The following is a 20,339-nucleotide window of genomic DNA, read 5'->3' on the forward strand; positions in this document are numbered from 1 at the left end:
GCCAGAAGTTGAGAGGTAAGCAGGTGATACAGAGGGAGAGAGACAGAGAGACAGTCTGCTTCACCACTCGTGAATCTTTCTCCCTGCAGGTGGGGAATGGCGGCTTGAACCGGGGTCCTTGTGCACTGTAACATGTGCACTGAACCACCAGCTCTTATCTGAAACTTGATCTCTGCATCGTTGCTGTGTGGGAACGATGAAGAGGAGCCCAGATTCCCTCTTCCTCTGCACCACCGCAGAGGACGCTGGGACACACACACTCGCTTTTGTGCTTGGATTTTCAAGCTATTGAGAGACGGACGAACACAGGGATCAAGTTTCAGATAAGAGCTCAGGGCCAGGAGGTGGCCCAGCTGGACCTTCTGGTGAGACAAAGAAGAAAAAAGTCTTGCTCGTGGAACACTTTAATCACTATGAGAAAGGCAAGAGAGGATACACGGAAGTGGAAAGACGTGCTGTGCTCCCCAAGCTCACTGAGGCACGGTTTCAGGAAGCTCAGCGAATGTCACACAGGTAGAACCCAGAGACGCTTGCGCCAGATGCATGACGGTCCGTCCAGAGCAGACAGACAGCAGCCGGGCAGGTGGCTGGTGGGCTCGGTGCCAGGCTCTCCGTCTCTGCAAGACTTTTTTCTTCTTTGTTAATTTCTTCCTAGATGTCGAGATCCAGCATATTGAGTAGAGAGGAGAATTCAGATTTATTTTTGCTGATGTTGTCAATGTAATCTGCATTCTCTCACCTCCTGGTATAGACTGATTCATGAATCTCTCTCTTTCATATATATTTTTTATTTATCTTTTTTTCCCCCAGAGCACTGCTCAGCTCTGGTTTATAGTGGTGTGAAGGGATTGAACCTCAGACTTTGGAGCCTCAGGCATGAGAGTCTCTTGCATAACCACTATGCTGTCCACCCCCTGCCCGATAATGAATCAGTCTCTTTACCCTCCAGGGTGTGTGAGTATCCGACAGCAGAGATGCGAGGCTCTGTGTTCCTGCTTGGCCCCAGCAGCTGTCTGACCCTGAGACCCATGTCTCTAGAATGTGCATCTTCCCTTCTGATCACTCTCAGCTGGTTTGCAGTTCTCTCCAAGTTCCTGATGTTGCAGACTCCCTACTTCTTGACTTTCCCCGAGGTGAGCTGTCGTGGGCTGAGGTTAGCTGCATGCTGCCTGCAGTCCTGTGTCTGACACACTCACTCCTGTTCTGGCTGTCACTTCACACCTTGATTGTTAAGAAACCAGCTGCTTTATTATATTTATATATATTATATTTATGTTTATTATTGTTCTCTTGGCAGGTAGAGTTGAGAGTTGGGAGATGCCCCACCCTCAGGAGCCTGGGAGTCCTCACTGACTGTGTCCAGGTGGGGAGTGTTCAGGTGGGGAGAGAAGGCTCTGTGACTTCTGGGGTCCCTGTAGTCTAGCCCCCTGCGCTAGTGGGTGGCCAGAGCAGCGTACAGGCTGGGCTCCTCGGGGGGCTCTTCTGACCAGGAGGAAGGGGATGCCGTCCCCTGCCTGAGGGTCAGCTGGGCATAGGTCAGTTCCTGGAGGACTGTGGAGGCAGCAGCCTATGGGGGAAGGGAAGACAGTGAGCAGGTGTGGGGCTGGTGTGGAGAGGAAGGGGTCTGCCTGACTGCCCACCTGTCTGTCCCCTTCTTCGGCTCTGTCCTGTCTGTCCCTGCCTGTTAGTGGGGAAGCAGTGGTGGCCGCTCTCCAGCTGAGTCCATCCTGGTTCACCTGGGCATAGGTGGCTTCCTGGGGGTCTTCGTCCCCCCTGGGCTATTGAGAGACAACTGTGGGGCACAGCCTGGATTGGCCCAGGGGCCCCATGACACTCTCAACGTCCACGTGCTGCCAGGCGGGTCCCTTTCCTGGGGGTCCTGGGGCCGTCCTCAGACAGGGGTGCTGATGCCCTGGGGTGTAGCTCAGACCCTCACCTCACCCCTCCTGCTCATCTACTCCAGCCTCCTGGCCCCTTTGGAAAGGTGTCGGCCCTCGTTCAGGTGCTGGCACCTGCCGTCCCAGGCCCCACCCGCCCATCCCTCCTTTTCAGGGGATACTTTGCTCTCCTGTGTGACCCATCCCGGAGTGTGTCAGCGTGAGGTGTCAGGGGCCTTGATGCCGGGGGAGAGGCGAGTATGGACCCCAAGATTTGGGACACAGGGACGGGCACATCACTGGGTTCAGATTGGAGATGAGAGCAGGGCTCACCAGAAGGTCCAGCTCTACCCCCTCCTCAGGCTGCGTCTCTGTCTCTGCAGCATCTGGGGGGCAGAGCAGAGGGTCATGTGTGTGGGGTCCCCTAAGGTCTCTCAGGGCTGTGACCTGTGAGCATTTTAGAAGCTGAAAAAGTCTATTAGAACCATGGACAACACCTAATATCAGAGAAAAGGAGGGTAGAAATGAAGGAAAAATTGAAAAAGACTTTGGGAAAAATTCAGTTCATTTCACCCGGACAGCCATGGGAGGAAGTCTGGGCTTCGTTATGGAAAATGAAGCCTTTACAATATATCACTGAAGCTGATAGCAAAGAGGTTTATGGGAGACATCAGGGAGAAATAGTTGCAAAAGCCAAAGAAGAGTTTCAGGAAATGCTCTCTGAGCATTCAGAACTTTTTTATGCTCTAGATCTTAATGCAACCCCTAGTTCAGATACAGTGAGTGAATTCCACACAGTTTTGAGTGAAGAGCCTAGATACAAAGCTTTACAGACTTGCGCCTGATAGGGCGATTCATTTCCTCAGTTCCCCGTTGTTCAGTGGGAAAAGCCTCACCACCCTCAACCTGGTTCTCAGTGTTCCCAGCATCTGCTCCCCAGTGGGGCCCTGGCATGCAGGGGGAGGGGTGACCAGGTCACACAGGTGTGTCTCCGTCCACACCCCACCTCCACCCTCCCAGCCCCTTCACCCAGAAACCTCTTTCCCCCTGGCTGCTCCTCCTCTTCCTCTCACTCAGGGTGTCTTCCTGGGGGGCGGCCGCAGCACTGTGGGGGGAGGGGAGACACAGTGTCAGGGTAGGCAGGGGCTGTGAGTGGGGTGGGGGGTCCTCGGGGTGGGGGGTACCTGGTCTGCAGGCCTCTGTCCTGTGGCTCTGGGCCAGCAGCCCCTGTGGGAGTGAGAAGTGAGTCTTGCCTGGGGATGACCCCACTGCACACGGGGTTCCAGAGGATTGGGGACCCTCTGCCACTTGTGTCCCAGGAGCTCAGGTGTGGAGTCACGGACCAGCCCTCAGCTACACCTGCCATGTGCTGGCTGGGCCCCTGGCTTCTGCCCCTCTGAGCGGCCCCTTCTGCGTGGCTGCTAAGGCCCCTGAAGCTCACAGGAACTGCTCACCGGCCTTCCTGTGTGCACCCCGACAACTGCGTCTCAGGAAAAGGTAGAGGAGGAGGAGGGAGAGCAGTGCTGCCAGGGCCACCAAGACGCCGATCAGAATGTTCCTGTCCCATCTGTGACCTTGGGCAGGAGCTGTGTCATGAGTGAGGGGTGGTGTCACCTCACTGATCCCCTCAGTGTCCCAGATCAGGCTGGGACTGTCGACCCTTCCCTCACACACAGGGGTCCTCCCTCCCCACACAGATGGGGAAACTGAGGCTGAGAGGGAAGTCAGGAGCCCTGGATATTGGTCTGCCATGCAGAGTAGGACTGGGGCAGGGTGGGGTCCCTGAGGCCCCTGATGTCACACCCCCAGAAGACACCAGCAGGGCTGAGTGTCTGCAGGTGGACAGTTGCCCCAGTCTCCCCTGCAGTGTGGGCCCTTCCTGTCACCTGCCCCAACACCTGGGGGCATGAGGGCTCAGCACCACCCCTGGGCCCTGGGAGCCAAGGCACAGCCACTCACCAGCTTTGGAGTTGGGCCCTTTGGCCTGGGGGTTGCCATCCCCAGGCCCTGTGAGTGACACCAGAGGGGGTCTCTGTCCACAGCAGCCCCTCGAGGGCTGGGAGGGGCTGGGGGCTTCTTAGGCAGAAGCCTTGCCGTCACCCACTCTGACTCAGGGTACTTGTTCCCACCCTACCCACAGCTCCTGGGGCAGGACCTGAGGACTGAGCTCAGAAGGTCGGGGGCCTCACCTGAGACCAGGAGCTGCAGGGGGGCACTGGGCTCGGACAGCAGGTGGGGGTCACTGTCACTGGAGCTGTAGCACCTGTAGGTGCCACCGTGGGCTGCGGTCACAGGCTGGAAGGAGAACTCAGCCTGGAACCCCTGAGCTCGGGGCTCTGACCTCAGACGCTGGGGGGGCAGGAGTGCCCCCTCCTTGGACAGAAGGAAAGAGTCCCTGGGGCTCTGTGACTGACAGCGCAGGGTCACCTTCTCTCCTGGGGCCACAGAGGGGCCCGGCTTCACTGAGAGGGAGGGGGTGTCAGCCAGCCATCCTAGAGAGAGGAAGGGGTGAGGGCTGCTGCCCCCTTGCTCTGAACCCAGTCCCCAGGGCCTGTCTCTGAAGACCCTCCTCTCTGTCTCTGCCCCATCAGTCTCTCTTCCCCTCCCCCATCTCTCCCTCCCTCCCTAGGGACCCCACATCCCTCCCCTGCCCTAACCTAGGGGCTACCCCCTTGCAGAGTCTGTCCAGACTGAGCTGCAGGCTCCTCACCTGCCACCAGGATGTCCAGGGGGCTGCTGGGTGCTGACCACAGAGGGGAGTGGCTGTGACCCCCATAGCACTGGTACCGGCCTCTGTGGGAGGTTCTCACAGGGCCCAGGGAGAACTCGGCCTGAGAGAGCCCGGCCTGGTTTTGCTGGCCAGGGAGCTGGGAGAGGCGGGGGTCCCCCTCCCGGGACAGAGCGAATCTGTCACAGCCTACAGCAGAGCCACACTGGAGGGTCAGCATCTCTCCAATGGCCACGACAGGGCCCTGCAGGCTCAGCAGGGAGGGCTTCCCAGATGCCCCTGCAGAGACCAGCGGGCACTCAGGAAGGCCCACCCTCCCCCCTGCCCTGACCCAGGACACTGCCCAACACCCTGTGTCTCTCAGAAGGGAAACCCAGGTCCCCTCACACAGCCTCCTTGCTGGGGTCCCCTGAGAGAAAGACCCCAGTAACCTGTGTGGGGCCTCAGGCCATGGAGGGGGCAGGAGGGGACCCTCACCTGGGACCAGGAGCTGCAGGGGCCCACTGGGGGGTGACCACACCTGGGGCCAGTCACTGTAATAGCCATGGCATCTGAATGTCCCCCTGTGGTTGGGGCTCATGGGGCCCACTCGGAACAGGGCCTGTAACTGCCCACTGGGGTGTGGCTGTGTGTCCAAGCTCCAGGGGGACGTGTCTTCTCCTTGCTGAGTCAGAACCATCCTGTCAAATCCCTGCCCTGAGGCACACTGGAGGGTCACGGTCCCTCCTGAGGTCACCACAGGGCTCGGCAGGGCTGACAGGGAGGGTTTGCTGTAGAATCCTAGGAGAGGAGGCGGCAGCATGGGAAATGAGATCTCCCTGCTTCCCAGGGCTGGTGTGATGGGGCCCCGTGAGAGAAGACCCCCTTTCTGAGGGAGAACCTGAGCTGGGACCCCTGAGTAAGTCTCACCTGCCACCACCACCAGCTCCAGGGGGTCACTTGGCTCTGACCGGCCAGCGGGGCTGACACAGTAACAGATGTATCTGCCTGCATGGAGATCTCGCACATTGGTGATGGAGAACTTGGCCTTGTCTCCGGGCTCCCATGGCCTCAGTATTTTCCAGGGATATGAGCTTCCATCTTTATAGAGACTGCAGCTCTGAGTCCCCAGAGTCCCCTGACACCAGAGAGTCACAGGGCTCCCCCAGAGGACCACAGGGCCTGGCTCAGCCCAGAGGGTGGATTTGGGGAGGGTTCCTGGAAGGAAATCAGAGGTGGGGTCACAGCACAGTCCCACCCCCAGACCCCAGCTCTCAACCCAGGACCCTCCCTGATGCCCCCCACCCTCACATCAGCCCAGATCTGCTCATAATCATCCCCAGGGCCAGGGTCCCCTGTCTTCAATGAGAGTCCAGGAGCCTGAGGACAGACTCACCTGCCTGCACGTGAGTCCTGGGTCCCACACTCAGCCCTGGAAGAGAGTCCCTGTGAGAGGGGTGTCCTGAGTCCTGAGCACAAGCTTCCCCACACAGCCCCTGAGTCCTGGGGCCCTGACCCAGCAGGCCTGGCAGTGGGGTCCCTCCTAGGCTGGGGTGTCCCCCTGGTCCATCTCACCCAGGCAGAGCAGGGCTGTGAGGGTGGGGGACATGGCGTGTCCTCTGAGGCAGCTGTGCACACGGAAGGAGCCTGGGGCCTGGCAGGTAGGACAGAGTCTCAGGGTGTGGCTACTCTGTACTGACCCTTTCTGTCACGGGGATTCTCGTCAGCCCCACAGGAAGGGGAACTGCCCCACACTGCCCCATCCTGGCTGTAGAGTTTGTGGAGCAACCAACAGACCTGCAACCTTCCTAAACTCCCCTTCCAAGTGAGAGAGTCAGGGGTCTTTCGTCTCTCAAAGCCTTCCCCACAGGGTCCCTCCCTGTCAACCTGATCATCACACACCCTGGGCTATGGGATTAGGGTCCCGCGCCCCCAGCTGTCAGGGGATTCTCAGGGCTGCTGCCCAAATGCTCCCCTGTCACTGTGTGGTCAGCTCGTGTCCTTGTGGTCTGGGTACCGAGAAGCCCGGGAAGAGAGGGCAGGAAACAGGGCCCCTCCTGACCAGAGGATGGGATTTCTCTCCATTACACACTTTTCTTTTTTTCTTTTTTTTTTTTTTTATAAATTAACCCATTTATTACAGGCTAGTAATATTGCAGGTGGTAGCGCCTCTACTGGTCTTTCAACTCCTTCAGCCTCCTGATGGCAGACTTCACTGTGACAGCAGAAGTGGTGTTGTAGGTCCAGGCGCCGCCCGCGACGGTCTTCATGCAGGAGCCGCAGTGCCAGATGCCCACGGCACGCCGCTTCATCTTGGTCTTGCCGCAGAAGGAGCAGGTGTACTTGGCGTGCTGGCTGATCTCGATCTTCTTCACCATCTTCCGCAGGGAGGCGCCGTAGCGGGTCCCGTATTTACCCACGATGCCCACCTTCTTGGTACGCTTGGCCATGGCGCCGCCAACTAGGCCCGAGCCCAGAGAGGACACACTTCTCTTTTTTTCTGAAATGGTCCAACCACTTCCTGGCACCACCCTGAGCCCTTTTGACCTCAGGGACCCTGGTCCCCTGGGCAGAGCCTTGTGGCATTCTGAGACCCCTCCTGCTCTTAGGTGATGTGAGTGGTCAGGACTCTGGAATGGGGGTGAAGGTGCCTCTACTCTGTTGCCTCATCTTCCTGTGTTGGGCCCTGCTGTCATGAGCTCCAGGGAAGTGCTGGTCACATTTCTGAAATCTGAAGCCGCAGAGAAAGCAGAAGCGGGGGCAGGGGAGACAGCACAATGGTTCTGCAGAGAGACTGTCAGCCTGAGGCTTCTGAGTCCCACGTCAGTCCCGGTAGCGCCATCAGCCAGAGCTGGGCAGGCCGCACTCTGGAGAAGGAGCATCAGCAAGGACAGAGACATTGGCTGAGAGACCACAGTTTGGGCCACCCGGCTCACCACAGGGGCTTCTCTGGGTGGCCAGGCGGGTGCCCAGTGGCAGCCAAAGGAGGGAAGTCTCTTCCCGTGGCTGCTGTGAGTCACTCCCCTGAGGGCCTGGCACAGATTGTCTGTGGGCACTCATGTGGGCACCCCATGTCTGCGTGCACCTCCCACTGGCATCGTTCCCTGGACACGGCCCCCCAGTACCAGGGGAAGCTGAGGGAGCGGCCGGCCCCAGTTGGAGCTGCTGCAGTGCTGCTCTGCTGGCCTGAGACCAGGACAGCCCTGGGGATGCTGTGCAGTCTGAGGGGCCAGGCGTTCCCTGAGTGCAGGCAGAGGGGTTCCCGCCACACAGGGAGCCCTGCAGGGCAGCTGTGCACGGGCCTCGCCAAGTTCGAGAAGGGAGTGTCCAGTGAGGCTTGTCTGCAAGTTGTGTGGGGAGAACAGGGCCGTTTCCTCAGAACAGCTATCAGGAGACCACTGGGGGTCTCAGCACTAAGGCACAAAACTAAACCAGTTTCGTGCTGAGCTTTATTTATGGGAGACAGACGACCCAGGACTCATGGTTGAGCTGTAGGCAGTATCTCTTTATTCACACAGGACGCAGCACAATCTAAGCTAAGCTAAGCTAAACTAAAACTAAACTAAAACGAACAATCCGGTCTTTATTTATACTTGCCAAGTAGGGTGTGAACAGGATGTGACGTAGAGAGGATGGAGAGAAAAGTGACTGGTGAAAATCAGGGTGTGACAAGCAGAGGGGGTGGAGCAAAAACACATCATGAACCAGTGGGGATTAAACCAGTGCTCTGCAGTGGTTATGCAAATAGAATACAGTGGTTATGTAAATAGAATACAGTGTTAAGCAGGGGGGATTAAACCAAATGAAACAGAAGGGCTTTTTAGAAGCAGAATTAGAAGCATACCAACAAACCAGAGCTGCGGAACTAAAGGAGGAGACCCAGGATGGCTGGGAGGTGGCACAGTGGGCTAACCACTGGGCTTTCTCCTGTGAGGTCCCACGGTCAGTCCTAAGCACCAAGTGTGTGGGATTAGTGCCTGGGCCCCTCACTTCAACAGACGTGTGAGAAAGGGAGACACCACTGCCGCACTGAGCTGCTGACAGGAGTGCGGAGCAGACCAGGGCTGTGGAGAGGGCGTGTGAGAAAGGGAGACGCCACTGCCGCACTGAGCTGCTGACAGGAGTGTGGAGCAGACATCGTGGCCCCCTTACCAGGACAGCCCCGCCCACTGCACACAGTGCTGGCCACCAGAACAGCCCGCCCACCGTACTCAGCCCCAGCCACTTCGTCAGCTCTGCTAATCAGACTCTGTCCCACACATCAGGTCAGCCCCACCCATCACATTCTGCCCCACCCAGCAGGTCAGTACTGCCCAGTGCACTCTACCCCGCCCAGCAGATCAGCCGCTCCCACTTCATTCTGACCCGCCCACCAGTTCAGCCCTGCCCACTGCTGGCTGCCCAACCACCAGGTCAAAGCCTCCCACCGCACTCTGCCCCATCTACCACGTCAGCCCCTCCCATCTCCCTCTGCCCTGCCCACCCTGTCAGCTCCACCCATGCACGCTTCCCCACCCACCAGTTCACCCCCCACTTCACTCTGCCCCTGCTCACCATTCCAGACCCTCCCACCGCACTGAGCCCTGCCCAGCAGCTCAGAACCGCCCACTGCACTCTGCCCCGCCCAACCCTGAAGCCCCACCCACCAGGTCATCCCCGCCCACCAGGTAAGCCCCGCCCACCGCACTCAGCCACGCCACAATATGCTTACCAACAATGGGCCTGATTTGCTGCCCCCTTGTGGACACCATGTGGAATGCAGCTGATAGAGAAACTTCAAGACTTTAGACATTCATAGATATGATGCCATTTCAATCAAGCAGAAGGGCAGGTGGAGGTGCACCTGGTTAGATGCACACACTGCCCTGGGCAAGAACCCGTGTTCGAGCACCTGGCACCCATCGCAGGGGGAAATCTTTGTGAGAGGTGAAGTAGGGCTGCAGGTGACTCTCTCCCTCTATATAGCTCCCTTCCTCTCAATTTCTGGATGTCTCTTTAAAATAAATAAATAAATAAATAAATAAATAAAATAGAAAAGAAAAGAAAGGAAATTCAGTGGACAGAACCCGGGCCTATAGATCTGCACAAATGCAGAGCACCTTCCTGGGCTGGGGTTCTGCTGCCGCCTGGTGGACACGGAGAGGAATGTGCCCGTGCAGGGAGCTCATCACACTCAGAGAAAGGATGGCAGTGCCCACAAGACTGGCTGACGGAATCGCGAAATAGCAGAGCAGTTTGTGCACAACAATAAGAAAAGTGAGTCCATTTTTATTTAAATATCATGCAATATCAGCTACCAAGTAACAACTTACTTTTATTTGAAAGATATTTTCTTTTATACAAAATATTTTTTAGAATCTTATTTTTAAAAGTATTTTCTTTATTTATTTTTGAGAGAGATGCAGAGAAAGACACAGAGAGAAACACCAGAGAACTGCTCAGCTCTGGTTTATGGTGGTGCGGGGGATTGAACATGGGGCTTAGGAGCCTCTGGCATGACAGTCTCTTTGCATAAACACTATGCTATCTACCCTGCCTCTTTTATGTAAATATTAAATCTTATCATTTTATTTCGTAAATATATTTCCTTAAGTGGACTGTTGCTGCGTGTGAGGGGCACTACAAACCCTCCTCTCGTGGTGACCTTTCTTGTCCTTCCTTTCTTCTGTTTTATGTCACAGGACAGAGAGCCGCTGAGAGGTGAGAGAGACAGTGCCCAGGAGCCAGAGGAGCAGTGCCTCCGCCAGGCCTCCCTGGGACTCAGGTCCTGCGCTGAGTGTCCGTGTGTCCTCGGCGCTCTCCAGCTCTGACGACTCCCGGTGGAGGCTCCTCAGTCCGGTGCAGGGAGACGTGCACCTGGCGCACCTGTAACCTGCACTTGCTGTGGGTTCAGGGACCCATCGCCACAGGACAGTACCTGCAGGGGCAGCCTGGCCAGAGGGAGAGACACCTGCAGCCCTGCTCCATGGCCTGTGAAGCTCCCTGCCAGTGGGGCCCAGGGGCTCGAACCCGGGTCCTCGCCACGGCACTGCGGGCACGTAACCAGGCGCCCCGAGGCCCCCCTCTCCCGGCTTTAAAGGCTATTGAAGTGCGCACAGCTGTTGGCCGCCCTTCCTCTAGCACTGATTCTGCGGCGTCCACACGCGGCAGCACCGGGTCGGGTGTCAGCAGCTGCCTGTGGCCTCCGGGGCTCCGCTCTGACCGGGGCTGCGCCTGGGAACCGAACGGACTGAGCCAGACGCTCCGGTGCTGCCGTGCGTCCAGGGACGGGCTTTTCACTCTGTTCTGCTGAGCTGTGTTCGCACGGCGGGTCTCAGGCTCTTCGCGGGTCTGAAGATGGTGAGCGGCACGTGTCTCCTTTTATCCAGAGCGAGCGTGTGGATGGAGGCAGGATGGAGGTGGAGGCAGGCAGAGGAGAGGCCTCCGGGAGCTGCCGCGCACCTGGACTCTCAGCTCAGGTGTGCGGGGCACAGGCCGAGCTCTGCACCCGCGGCTTGCGACACTTGTGGACACGCAGCAGACGGCGAGAACGGGGCGTCAGTCCCCGCGGAGTCTCAGATCAAGATGCAGAGACACAGAGTTGAAGGGCCCCCAGGCAGCGACATGCCCCCGGCTCCCTGCTGCCACCAGGGGCCGCTGGACTCTCCTGTCAGCCCTGTGACTCCGCCTGCCGCCCAAGGGTGCTGCCCTCCACCAGCTCCAGGGACCGGAGACTCGCCCATGCCCAGTGCTTGACTCTCATTGGCCAGAGCTCTCCAGCTCCGCCCAGTGAGGGCAGGGCTCCTTGCTCCCATTGGCCTTCCATCTGGAGGACCGCCCAGAGGGGCCTGCCCGCACGCTCAATGGACAAGGTCTCTAAGGTCCTCCTCTGAGCTCCCTTAGCTGATTGTCCTGTGACTGAACACACCCCCAAAGCCAATATCAGGGCTCACATTGGTCAGGTTTTGTAAGGCCCGCCTACTGGTTGCTGTCTGTGCTTTAATGGGTCAGGACCTTTGGGCAGGCCCACAATCCCTGCCAGCAATCTCATTGGCTACTGTCCTTAGGGCACACCCACAACAGCTACTGGCAATTTCACTGCCTACTACTGTCTTTAGGGCACGCCCTGGAAGGTCGTTCCTTCTGTTTTGTCATTGGTCATTCAGTTGAGGACTGCCCACATGCTCATTGGACAGGGTCTCAGAGGTCCACCCACAAGGCTCTTCCCCTGGACTGTTATTGGATAATTTCTCTAAACACACACACACACACACACACACACACACACACACACACACACACACACACACACACACACAGACTGCCTGCCAGTCATCTCATTGGCCAGTGTCCATAGGACCCACCTAGGAGAGTCAAGTCCTCCTGCTCAGGTGTTTTGATGCCACCTTGTGGACGCGCAGCAGAATGCAGTTAGGGACAGAAATTCATCAACTCCCAGGGGAATTGTCCCATCAAAGGAGAGAAAGCCTAGGAATTGGAGAGCCAAATGCCGGAACACAAAACAAAACAAAACCATTTTGTGAGTCGTGTACAACTCACACATGAAAATGCGCTGTGTCCAAAGCCTGAGCGCTCCTCATTCCACAAGCTGCTAGACAACTTTGGTGCTTTGCTGCCGCCTTGTGGACACGCAGCAGAATGCAGCTGGCACAGAAATGACCAAGTCCCCTGGAGTCTTCCCCTTGTCACAGGAGAGAAAGCCTAGGAAAAGGCAAAGATCCGAAGGCCCCGAGGGAAGAAGCAGTGTTCTGTGCATTGCACGTGCAGTCATCACATGAAAATGCGCTGTGGCGGGCAAGTTAGCTTGTTTGGATACTGAAGGTGCTTTCTCATGGACACAACCCAGGTTCAAGCCCAGCCCCACCACCTGCGGGCAGCTTCAGTGCTGTGGCCCGGGCCCCAGTGTGTGTGTGTGTCTGCCTGAGAAAACAATGCTGCCTGAAATGGGTAAACCCCAGTGGTGGCCAAAAATAACAATATGCTTCAAGTAGAATGGACTAGGAGATCATTCTTTAGGAACTTGGGTCTCAAGTCACTAATTTTTTCTCTGTCTCCAGGGTTATTGCTGGGGCTCATTGCCAGCACTAGGAATCTACTGCTCCTGACAGCCATTTTCATTATTATTATTGTTGTCGTTATTATTGTTGTTATTGATGCCATCGTTGTTGGATAGGACAGAGAGAAATGGAGAGAGGATGTGAAGACGGGGGGGAGAAAGATAGACACCTTCAGACCTGCTTCATCGCCTGTGAAACGACCCCCCTGCAGATGGGGAGCCGGGGGTCGAACCGGGATCCTTATGACAGTTCTTGTATTTTGCACTATGTGTGTTTAACCTGCTGTGCTACTGCCCGACCCCCAAATCTGATATTTTCTATTCATTTGTTTAAATTGAACTTCCTTTCTCTCTCGTTATATATAAGAATAGGAAAAATGGCCATCAGGAGCACTGGATTTGTTATGTTGGCACTAGCGCCCCAGATATCATGTTGCAGGAAAAAGAAAGAAAGTAAAGAGAAAGGGAAGGGATGTCTGCCCAGTAATGCGGTGATATAAAGTTGCACTGAAAGTGATGAGGGAATGCCGCTGTGACTGTAGAAGCCACAAACAGGAAGTGTCCCGTCATTTTGCCAGGGAGAAGGAGTCAGTGAGAGCCAGCAAGGTGGGAAAGGAAACCCAGGTTGTCACGGAGCAGAGGGGCCATGTCTGCCTCATTGTCTGGTATCACACCAGCTTGCCCCCACCCCAGCAGGGAGCCCCTAATATAGTCCAGGGGCCTCAGCACCGGCGGGCTCATCTTGTATCCAGGGTCTCCCTTCAGGTCAGCACCTGGGCCCCCCGGAGGTCCCTCCTGCCGGTGGCGGCACCTTGGGTGCCTCTCTGGCTGTGCTGAGCCTCCCACAGCAGGACCCCGAGGGCCAGCAGCACCAGGGCAGCCACGCCCATCCGGATCAGGTTCTCCATCCTGTGGTCCTGGGGCTGAAGCGCTGCCACTGTGGACACAGCTGTGTGGTCTTCAAGGGGAGAGACTGGAATTGTGGACACAGAGGACACGGGGTCAGGGGAGGTCAGTGTCACCCAGGCCCTGACATCACCCAGGCGCTGCCTCCCCTGACAGGATGGGACCATCTGCCCAGCCCTGGCCCTGACCATCCTCACCATTCTCAGAGCTGGGCTTGTTCTGCTTGGGGCTGGGGGGATCAGCTGCTTCTGAAGACAGGAAATGGGGTGAGAGGGAGGATCAGGGGAGCCCAGGCTGTGTCCTGGATGCTGTGCTCCCTGTGCCTCCACTTCTCCTGCCACACTGTGCACAGACCAGATGAGCCTGTCTCCCCATGCTGGTCCCTCTGTCTCCCCATACTGGTCCCCTATGTTCCTCGTGCTGGTGCTCTCTGTCACCCCATGCTGGTTCCCCCTGTCCCCCGGTGCTGGTCCCCTCTGTCTCCCAGTGCTGGTCCCATCTGTTCCCCCATACTGGTCCCCTCTGTCTCCCGTGCTGGTCCCAATTGTCACCCATGCTGGTCCCCTATATCACCCATGATGGTCCCCTTTGTCTCCCATGCTGGTCCCCTCTGTCCCCCTGTTGGTCCCCTCTGTCCCCCTGCTGGTCTCCTCTGTCCCCCATGCTGATCCCCTCTGTCTCTCCTATGCTGGTCCCATGTCCCCCATGATGATCCCCTCTGTCTCTCCTGTGGTGGTCCCCTCTGTCCCCCATGATGGTCCCCTCTGTCTCTCCTGTGGTGGTCCCCTCTGTCCCCCATGATGGTCCCCTTTGTCCCCCATGCTGGTCCCCTCTGTCCCCCTGCTGGTCTCCTCTGTCCCCCATGCTGATACCCTCTGTCTCTCCCGTTCTGGTCCCATGTCCCCCATGATGATCCCCTCTGTCTCTCCCGTGGTGGTCTCCTGTGTCCCCCATGCTGGTCCCTTCTGTCCCCCATGCTGGTCCGACTGCTCCCTTGGGACTTCTCTGTGCTCCCTCAGCTCCTGCTCACAGCTGCCTCTACCTCATTTCACAAGACATGACTCTAAGACTCAAAAAAATCATAACAAGTTAATATTCACAATAAAGTAGTAATGTTTTCTGCTCCAGGAGGTGGTGCAGTGGATAGAGTACTGAACCCTCAGCATGAGGCCCTGAGTCCAATCCCCAGCAGCACATGTGCCAGAGTGATGTGTGGCTCTTTCTCTCTCTCCTCCTATCTTTCTCATAAATAAATAAAATCTTTAGAAATCTGCACTTTTCAGGTTAATCCTCGCATAGGACTCAGTGTGGACGTGTAGCTGGTGAGAGCTGAGGACACTAGGCCCAGAGGCAGGGTGTCACCATGGCCGTCTGCTGTGCCCTGGGGGTCATTCCTCAACTAACGCTGCTCAGACACCAGGCAGGAACTGATGGTACAGCAGGGGCCTCACCTGAGACCAGGAGCTGCAGAGGGGCACTGGGCTGGGACAGCAGGTGAGGGGCACTGTCACTGGAGCTGTAGCACCTGTGGGTGCCCCATGGGCTTTGGTAACAGGCTGGAAGGAGAACTCAGCCTGGAACCCCTGAGCTCAGGGTTCTGACCTCCGAAGCAGGAGGGCTGGACCACCTGCTTCTTGGACAGAAGGAAAGAGTCCCTGTGACTGACAGCGCAGGTTCACCTTCTCTCCTGGGGCCACAGAAGGGCCCAGATGCACTGAGAGGGAGGGAGTATCAGCCAGCCATCCTAGAGAGAGGAAGGGGTGAGGGCTGCTGCCCCCTTGCTCTGAACCCAGTCCCCAGGGCCTGTCTCTGAAGACCCTCCTCTCTGTCTCTGCCCCATCAGTGTCTCTTCCCCTCCCCCATCTCTCCCTCCCTCCATGGGGATCCCACATCCCTCCCCTGCCCTCACCCAGGGGCTCCCCCATTGCAGAGTCTGTCCATACTGAGCTGCAGGCTCCTCACCTGCCACCAGGATGTCCAAGGGGCTGCTGGGTACTGACCACAGGGGGAGCAGATGTGACCCCCATAGCACTGGTACCAGCCCCATGGGAGGGTCTCATAGAGCCCAGAGGGAAGTGGGCCTGAGAGAGCCCAGCCTGGGTCAGCTGACCATGGTGCTGAGGGAGGCTGGAGTACCCTCCTGGGTGAGAGTGAATCTGTCATAGCCCACAGCAGAGCTACACTGCAGCATCTGTCCAAGGGCCACGACAGGGCCCTACAGGCTCAGGACGGAGGGCTTCCCAGATTGGTCTCTGCCCCTGCAGAGACCAATGGGCACTAAGGGAGGCCCACCCTCTCCTGCCCTGACTCAGGACACTGCCCCACACCCTGTGTCTCACAAGGGAAACCCAAGTCCCCTCACACAGCTTCTCTCTTAGAGCTCCCTTGAAAGCAAAGATCCCTGTAACCTGTGTGGGGCCTCAGACCATGGAGGGGGCAGGAGGGGACCCTCACCTGGGACCAGGAGCTGCAGGGGCTCACTGGGGCGTGACCACACCTGGGGTATGCTCCTGTAATAGCCATGGCATCTGAACGTCCCCCTGTGGTTGGGGGTCACAGGGCCCACACGGAACAGGGCCTGGACCTGCCCACTGGGGTGTGGCTGTGTGTCCAGGATCCAGGGGGGCATGTCTTCTCCTTGCTGAGTCAGAACCATCCTGTCAAATCCCTGCCCTGAGGCACACTGGAGGGTCACGGTCCCTCCTGGAGTCACCACAGGCCTCGGCAGGGCTGACAGGGAAGGTGTGAGGTAGGATCCTAAGAGAGGAGGAGGCAGCATGGGAAATGAGGTCTCCCAGCTCCCCAGGGCTGGTGTGATGGGGCCCCATGAGAGCAGACCCCCTTCCTGAGGGAGAGCCTGAGCTGGGACCCCTGAGTGAGTCTCACCTGTCATCACCACCAGCTCCAGAGGGTCACTGGGCTCTGACCAGCCAGCAGGGCTGACACAGTAACAGATGTATCTGCCTGCATGGAGATCTAGCATATTGGTGATGGAGAACTTGGCTTTGTTTCCTGGCTCCCTTGGCCTCTGTAAGTTCCAGGCCTTTGAGCTTCTGTCTTTATAGAGAGCAAACTCCTGGGTTCCCAGATTCCCCTGGCAACAGAGGGTCACAGGGCTCCCCCAGAGGACTACAGGGCCTGGCTCAGCCCAGAGGGTGGGCTTGGGAAGAGTTCCTGGAAAGAAATCGGAGGTGGGGTCACATCACAGTCCCACCCCCAGACCCCAGCTCTCAGCCCAGGACCCTCCCAGATGCCCCCACCCTCACATCAGCCCAGATCTGCTCATAACCATCCCCAGGGACAGGAGTCCCCTGTCCTCAGTGAGAGTCCTGAGAGCCTGAGGACAGACTCACCTGCCTGCACATGAGTCCTGGGCCCCACACTCAGCCCTGGAAGAGAGTCCCTGTGAGAGGAGTGTCCTGAGTCCTGAGCACCAGCCTCCCCACACAGCCCCTGAGTCCTGAGGCCATTACCCAGCAGGCCTGGCTGTGGGGTCCCTCTCACACTGGGGTGTCCCCCTGGTCCATCTCACCCAGGCAAAGCAGGGCTGTGAGGGTGGAGGTCATGGATTGTCCTTCTCTGAGGTGGCTGTGCAGATGGAGGGAGGCTGGGGCCTGGCAGGATGTACAGACTCTCAGGATGTGGCCACTCTGTACTGACCCTTTCTGTCACGGGGTTTTCTCGTCAGCCCCACAGGAAGGGGAACTTCCCCCCACTGCCCCATCCTGGCTGTAGAGTTTGTGGAGCAACAAACAGACCTGCAGCCTTCCTAAACTCCCCTTCCAAGTGAGAGAGTCAGGGGTCTTTCGTCTCTCAAAGCCTTCCCCACAGGGTCCCTCCCTGTCAACCTGATCCTCACACACCCTGGGCTATAGGATGAGGGTCCCGCGCCCCCAGCTGTCAGGGGATGCTTAGAGCTGCTGCCCAAAGGCTCCCCTGTCACTGTGCGGTCAGCTCATGTCCTTGTGGTCTGGGTACCGAGAAGCCCGGGAAGAGAGGGCAGGAAGCAAGGCCCCTCCTGACCAGAGGATGGGCTATCTCTCCATCACACACTTCTCTTTTTTCCTGAAATGGTCGCCACTACTTCCTGGTACCTCCCCTGAGCCCTTTTGACCTCAGGGACCCTGGTCCCCTGGGTGGAGCCTTGTGGCATTCTGAGACCCCTCCTGCTTTTAGGGGATGTGAGTGGTCAGGGCTCTGGAGTGGGGGTGAAGGTGCCTCTACTCTGTTGCCTCATCTTCCTGTGTTGGGCCCTGCTGTCATGAGCTCCAGGGAAGTGCTGGTCACATTTCTGAAATCTGAAGCCACAGAGAAAGCAGAAGCGGGGGCAGGGGAGACAGCACAATGGTTCTGCAGAGAGACTGTCAGGCCTGAGGCTTCTGATTCCCAGGTCAGTCCCCGCAGCACCATCTGCCAGAGCTGAGCAGGCCGCACTCTGGAGAAGGAGCATCAGCAAGGACAGAGACATTGGCTGAGAGACCACAGTGTGGGCCACCCGGCTCACCACGAGGGGCTTCTCTGGGTGGCCAGGCGGGTGCCCAGCGGCAGCCAATGGAGGGAAGTCTCTTCCCGTGGCTGCTGTGAGTCACTCCCCTGAGGGCCTGGCACAGATTGTGTGTGGGCACTCATGTGGGCACCCCATGTCCGTGTGCACCACTGGTATCATCCCCTGGAATCGGCCCCCCAGTACCCGGGGAAGCTGAGGGATCGGCCGGCCCGAGTTGGAGCTGCTGCAGTGCTGCTCTGCTGGCCTGAGCCCAGGACAGCCCTGGGGATGCTGTGCAGTCTGAGGGGCCAGGCGTTCCCTGAGTGCAGGCAGAGGGGTTCCCGCCACACAGGGAGCCCTGCAGGGCAGCTGTGCATGGGGCCTCGCCAAGTGTGGGAAGGGAGTGTCCAGTGAGGCTTGTCTGCAAGTTGTGGGGGAGAACAGGGCCGTTTCCTCAGAACAGCGATCAGAAGACCACTGGGGGTCTCAGCACTAAGGCACAAAACTAAACCAGAGCTGCGGAACTAAAGGAGGAGACCCAGGGTGGCTGGGAGGCGGCACAGTGGGCTAACCACTGGGATTTCTCCTGTGAGGTCCCACGGTCAGTCCTTTGCACCAAGTGTGTGGGATTAGTGCCTGCGTCCCTCACTTCAACAGGCGCATGAGAAAGGGAGAAACCACTGCCGCACTGAGCTGCTGACGGGAGTGTGGGGAGACCCGGGCTGTGAAGAGGGCGTGTGGGAAAGGGAGATGCCACTGCCGCACTGAGCTGCTGACAGGAGTGTGGAGCAGACCTGGCTGTGCAGAGGGCGTGTGGGCACTGCAGCAGGCCGGCTGCTTGGCTGTCTGTCCCCAGGCTCACTGCTGGGCTTTGCTACCACTACAGGGAACCCGCCGCTCTTGGGGGCCATTCTTTCCTTTTGATCTGATGAGGCAGAGAGAAGCTGAGGGGGGAGAAGGAGATACCCGCAGTCCTGCTTCAACACTCGTGAAGCTTCCCCTGGCAGGTGAGGAGCAGGAGCTCGAACCCTGGTCCTTGTGCCTGGTGACGTGACAGACTTCCAGGCCTGAGGCCCTAGAGGTCACAGGCAGGGTCGGCCCTGGCAGCACTGTCAGGCAGATCTGAGCAGTGCTCTACGTGGAATAGTAATAATAAAAAAGGCCACAGATGAAGTTTTGCCAAGAGATTTTCCACTAGGTGGAACAGGTTCCTCGAGAGCCACAGGCTACCGACATGAATGGGGGGATAAATGTCTGCGGAAATTCACGCTCCATTTATGGTGGGGTCCGCACTTGGAGCCTCTGCGCGGAGAAAAGTAAGAGACAAAGGTGGAGAGAGGGCGGGCATGAGACCAGAGCCTGCTCAACTCTGCTAATGATGCTGCATGGTGTTGAGCCTGGGTCTCGGGTGTGCAAGCCCTGTGTCTCTGGTACTGGGATGTCTCTCCATCCTGATCATATTCTTAAAACACACTCTGTACCTTTTCAAATTATTCTTTTAATAATTTCCTTTATTGGGGGATTAATGATTTGCAGTTGACAGTAAATAGAACTGTTTGTACATGCATAACATTTCCCAGTTTCCACAGGAGAAGTCACCCCCCACTAGGTCTTCCTCTGCCATCCAATTCAGGACCCGAACCCTCCGCGCACCCCAGAGTCTTTAGTTTGGCACAATACAGCAACTCCAGTCCACGTTCTGGTCAGAGTTTCCCTTTTGATCTAGTTTTTCAGCCTCTGTGTATGAGTGAGATCATCCCATTTCATCCTTTCTTTCTGACTGATCTCGCTTAACATGATTTCCTCAAGCTCCATCCAGAGGAGTCAAAGAAGGTGAATTCACCATTTTAAAATAATTTTTATTTATAAAAAGGTAACATTGACAAAACCGCAGGATAAGAGGGGTACAACGTCACACAATTCCCACCACCAGACCTCCGTATCCCATCCCCTCCACTGATAACTTTCCTATTCTTTAACCCTCTGGGAGTATGGACCCAAGATCATTGTGGGATGTGGAAAGTTGAAGGTCTGGCTTCTGAATAGCTGAGTAGTATTCCATTGTTTATATAGACCACAACTTGCTCAGCCACTCATCTGTTGTTGGACACCTAGGTTGCTTCCAGGTTTTGGCTGTTACAATTGTGCTGTTGTGAACATAGGTGCACACAGATCTTTTTGGATGGGTATGTTTGGTTCCCTGGGGTCTATTCCCAGGAGAGGAATTGCAGGGTCAAAGGGCAGGTCCACTCCTAGCCTTGTGAGAGTTCTCCAGACTGCTCTCCACAGAGTTTGGACCTATTCACA

The 20,339-nt window shown here is 57.2% G+C and overlaps 2 protein-coding genes and 1 pseudogene across 3 annotated transcripts; all 3 read right to left on the reverse strand.

Moving 5' to 3' along the window:
* Nucleotides 1-434: 434 nt before the first annotated feature.
* Nucleotides 435-17,476, reverse strand: LOC132533103 (leukocyte immunoglobulin-like receptor subfamily A member 6). Of its 2 annotated transcripts, XM_060173011.1 has the most exons (13): nucleotides 17,305-17,476; nucleotides 6,160-6,238; nucleotides 5,981-6,016; nucleotides 5,515-5,802; nucleotides 5,083-5,385; nucleotides 4,588-4,884; nucleotides 4,067-4,369; nucleotides 3,332-3,463; nucleotides 3,062-3,104; nucleotides 2,915-2,982; nucleotides 2,211-2,263; nucleotides 1,641-1,806; nucleotides 435-1,567 (listed from the first exon to the last, which is right to left on the reverse strand). In XM_060173011.1, exons 2-13 carry the CDS (start codon nucleotides 6,191-6,193, stop codon nucleotides 1,347-1,349), a joined length of 1,944 nt encoding a protein of 647 aa, XP_060028994.1. In that variant the 5' UTR covers nucleotides 6,194-6,238; nucleotides 17,305-17,476; the 3' UTR covers nucleotides 435-1,346. The 2 variants fall into 2 exon arrangements, with proteins under 2 accessions (XP_060028994.1, XP_060028991.1); XM_060173008.1 differs by lacking the exon at nucleotides 17,305-17,476 and having other exon boundaries at nucleotides 6,160-6,383.
* On the reverse strand, nucleotides 6,677-7,064 carry LOC107523670 (large ribosomal subunit protein eL43). The gene has a single exon (XM_016195216.2). The coding sequence runs from the start codon at nucleotides 7,032-7,034 to the stop codon at nucleotides 6,756-6,758; it is 279 nt and encodes a 92-aa protein (XP_016050702.2). The 5' UTR covers nucleotides 7,035-7,064; the 3' UTR covers nucleotides 6,677-6,755.
* Nucleotides 9,910-17,112, reverse strand: LOC103128251 (leukocyte immunoglobulin-like receptor subfamily A member 6; annotated as a pseudogene).
* Nucleotides 17,477-20,339: the final 2,863 nt, after the last annotated feature.

The sequence above is a fragment of the Erinaceus europaeus genome, chromosome 2, assembly GCF_950295315.1.
Source record: "Erinaceus europaeus chromosome 2, mEriEur2.1, whole genome shotgun sequence".
NCBI classification, from domain to species: Eukaryota; Metazoa; Chordata; class Mammalia; order Eulipotyphla; family Erinaceidae; genus Erinaceus; species Erinaceus europaeus.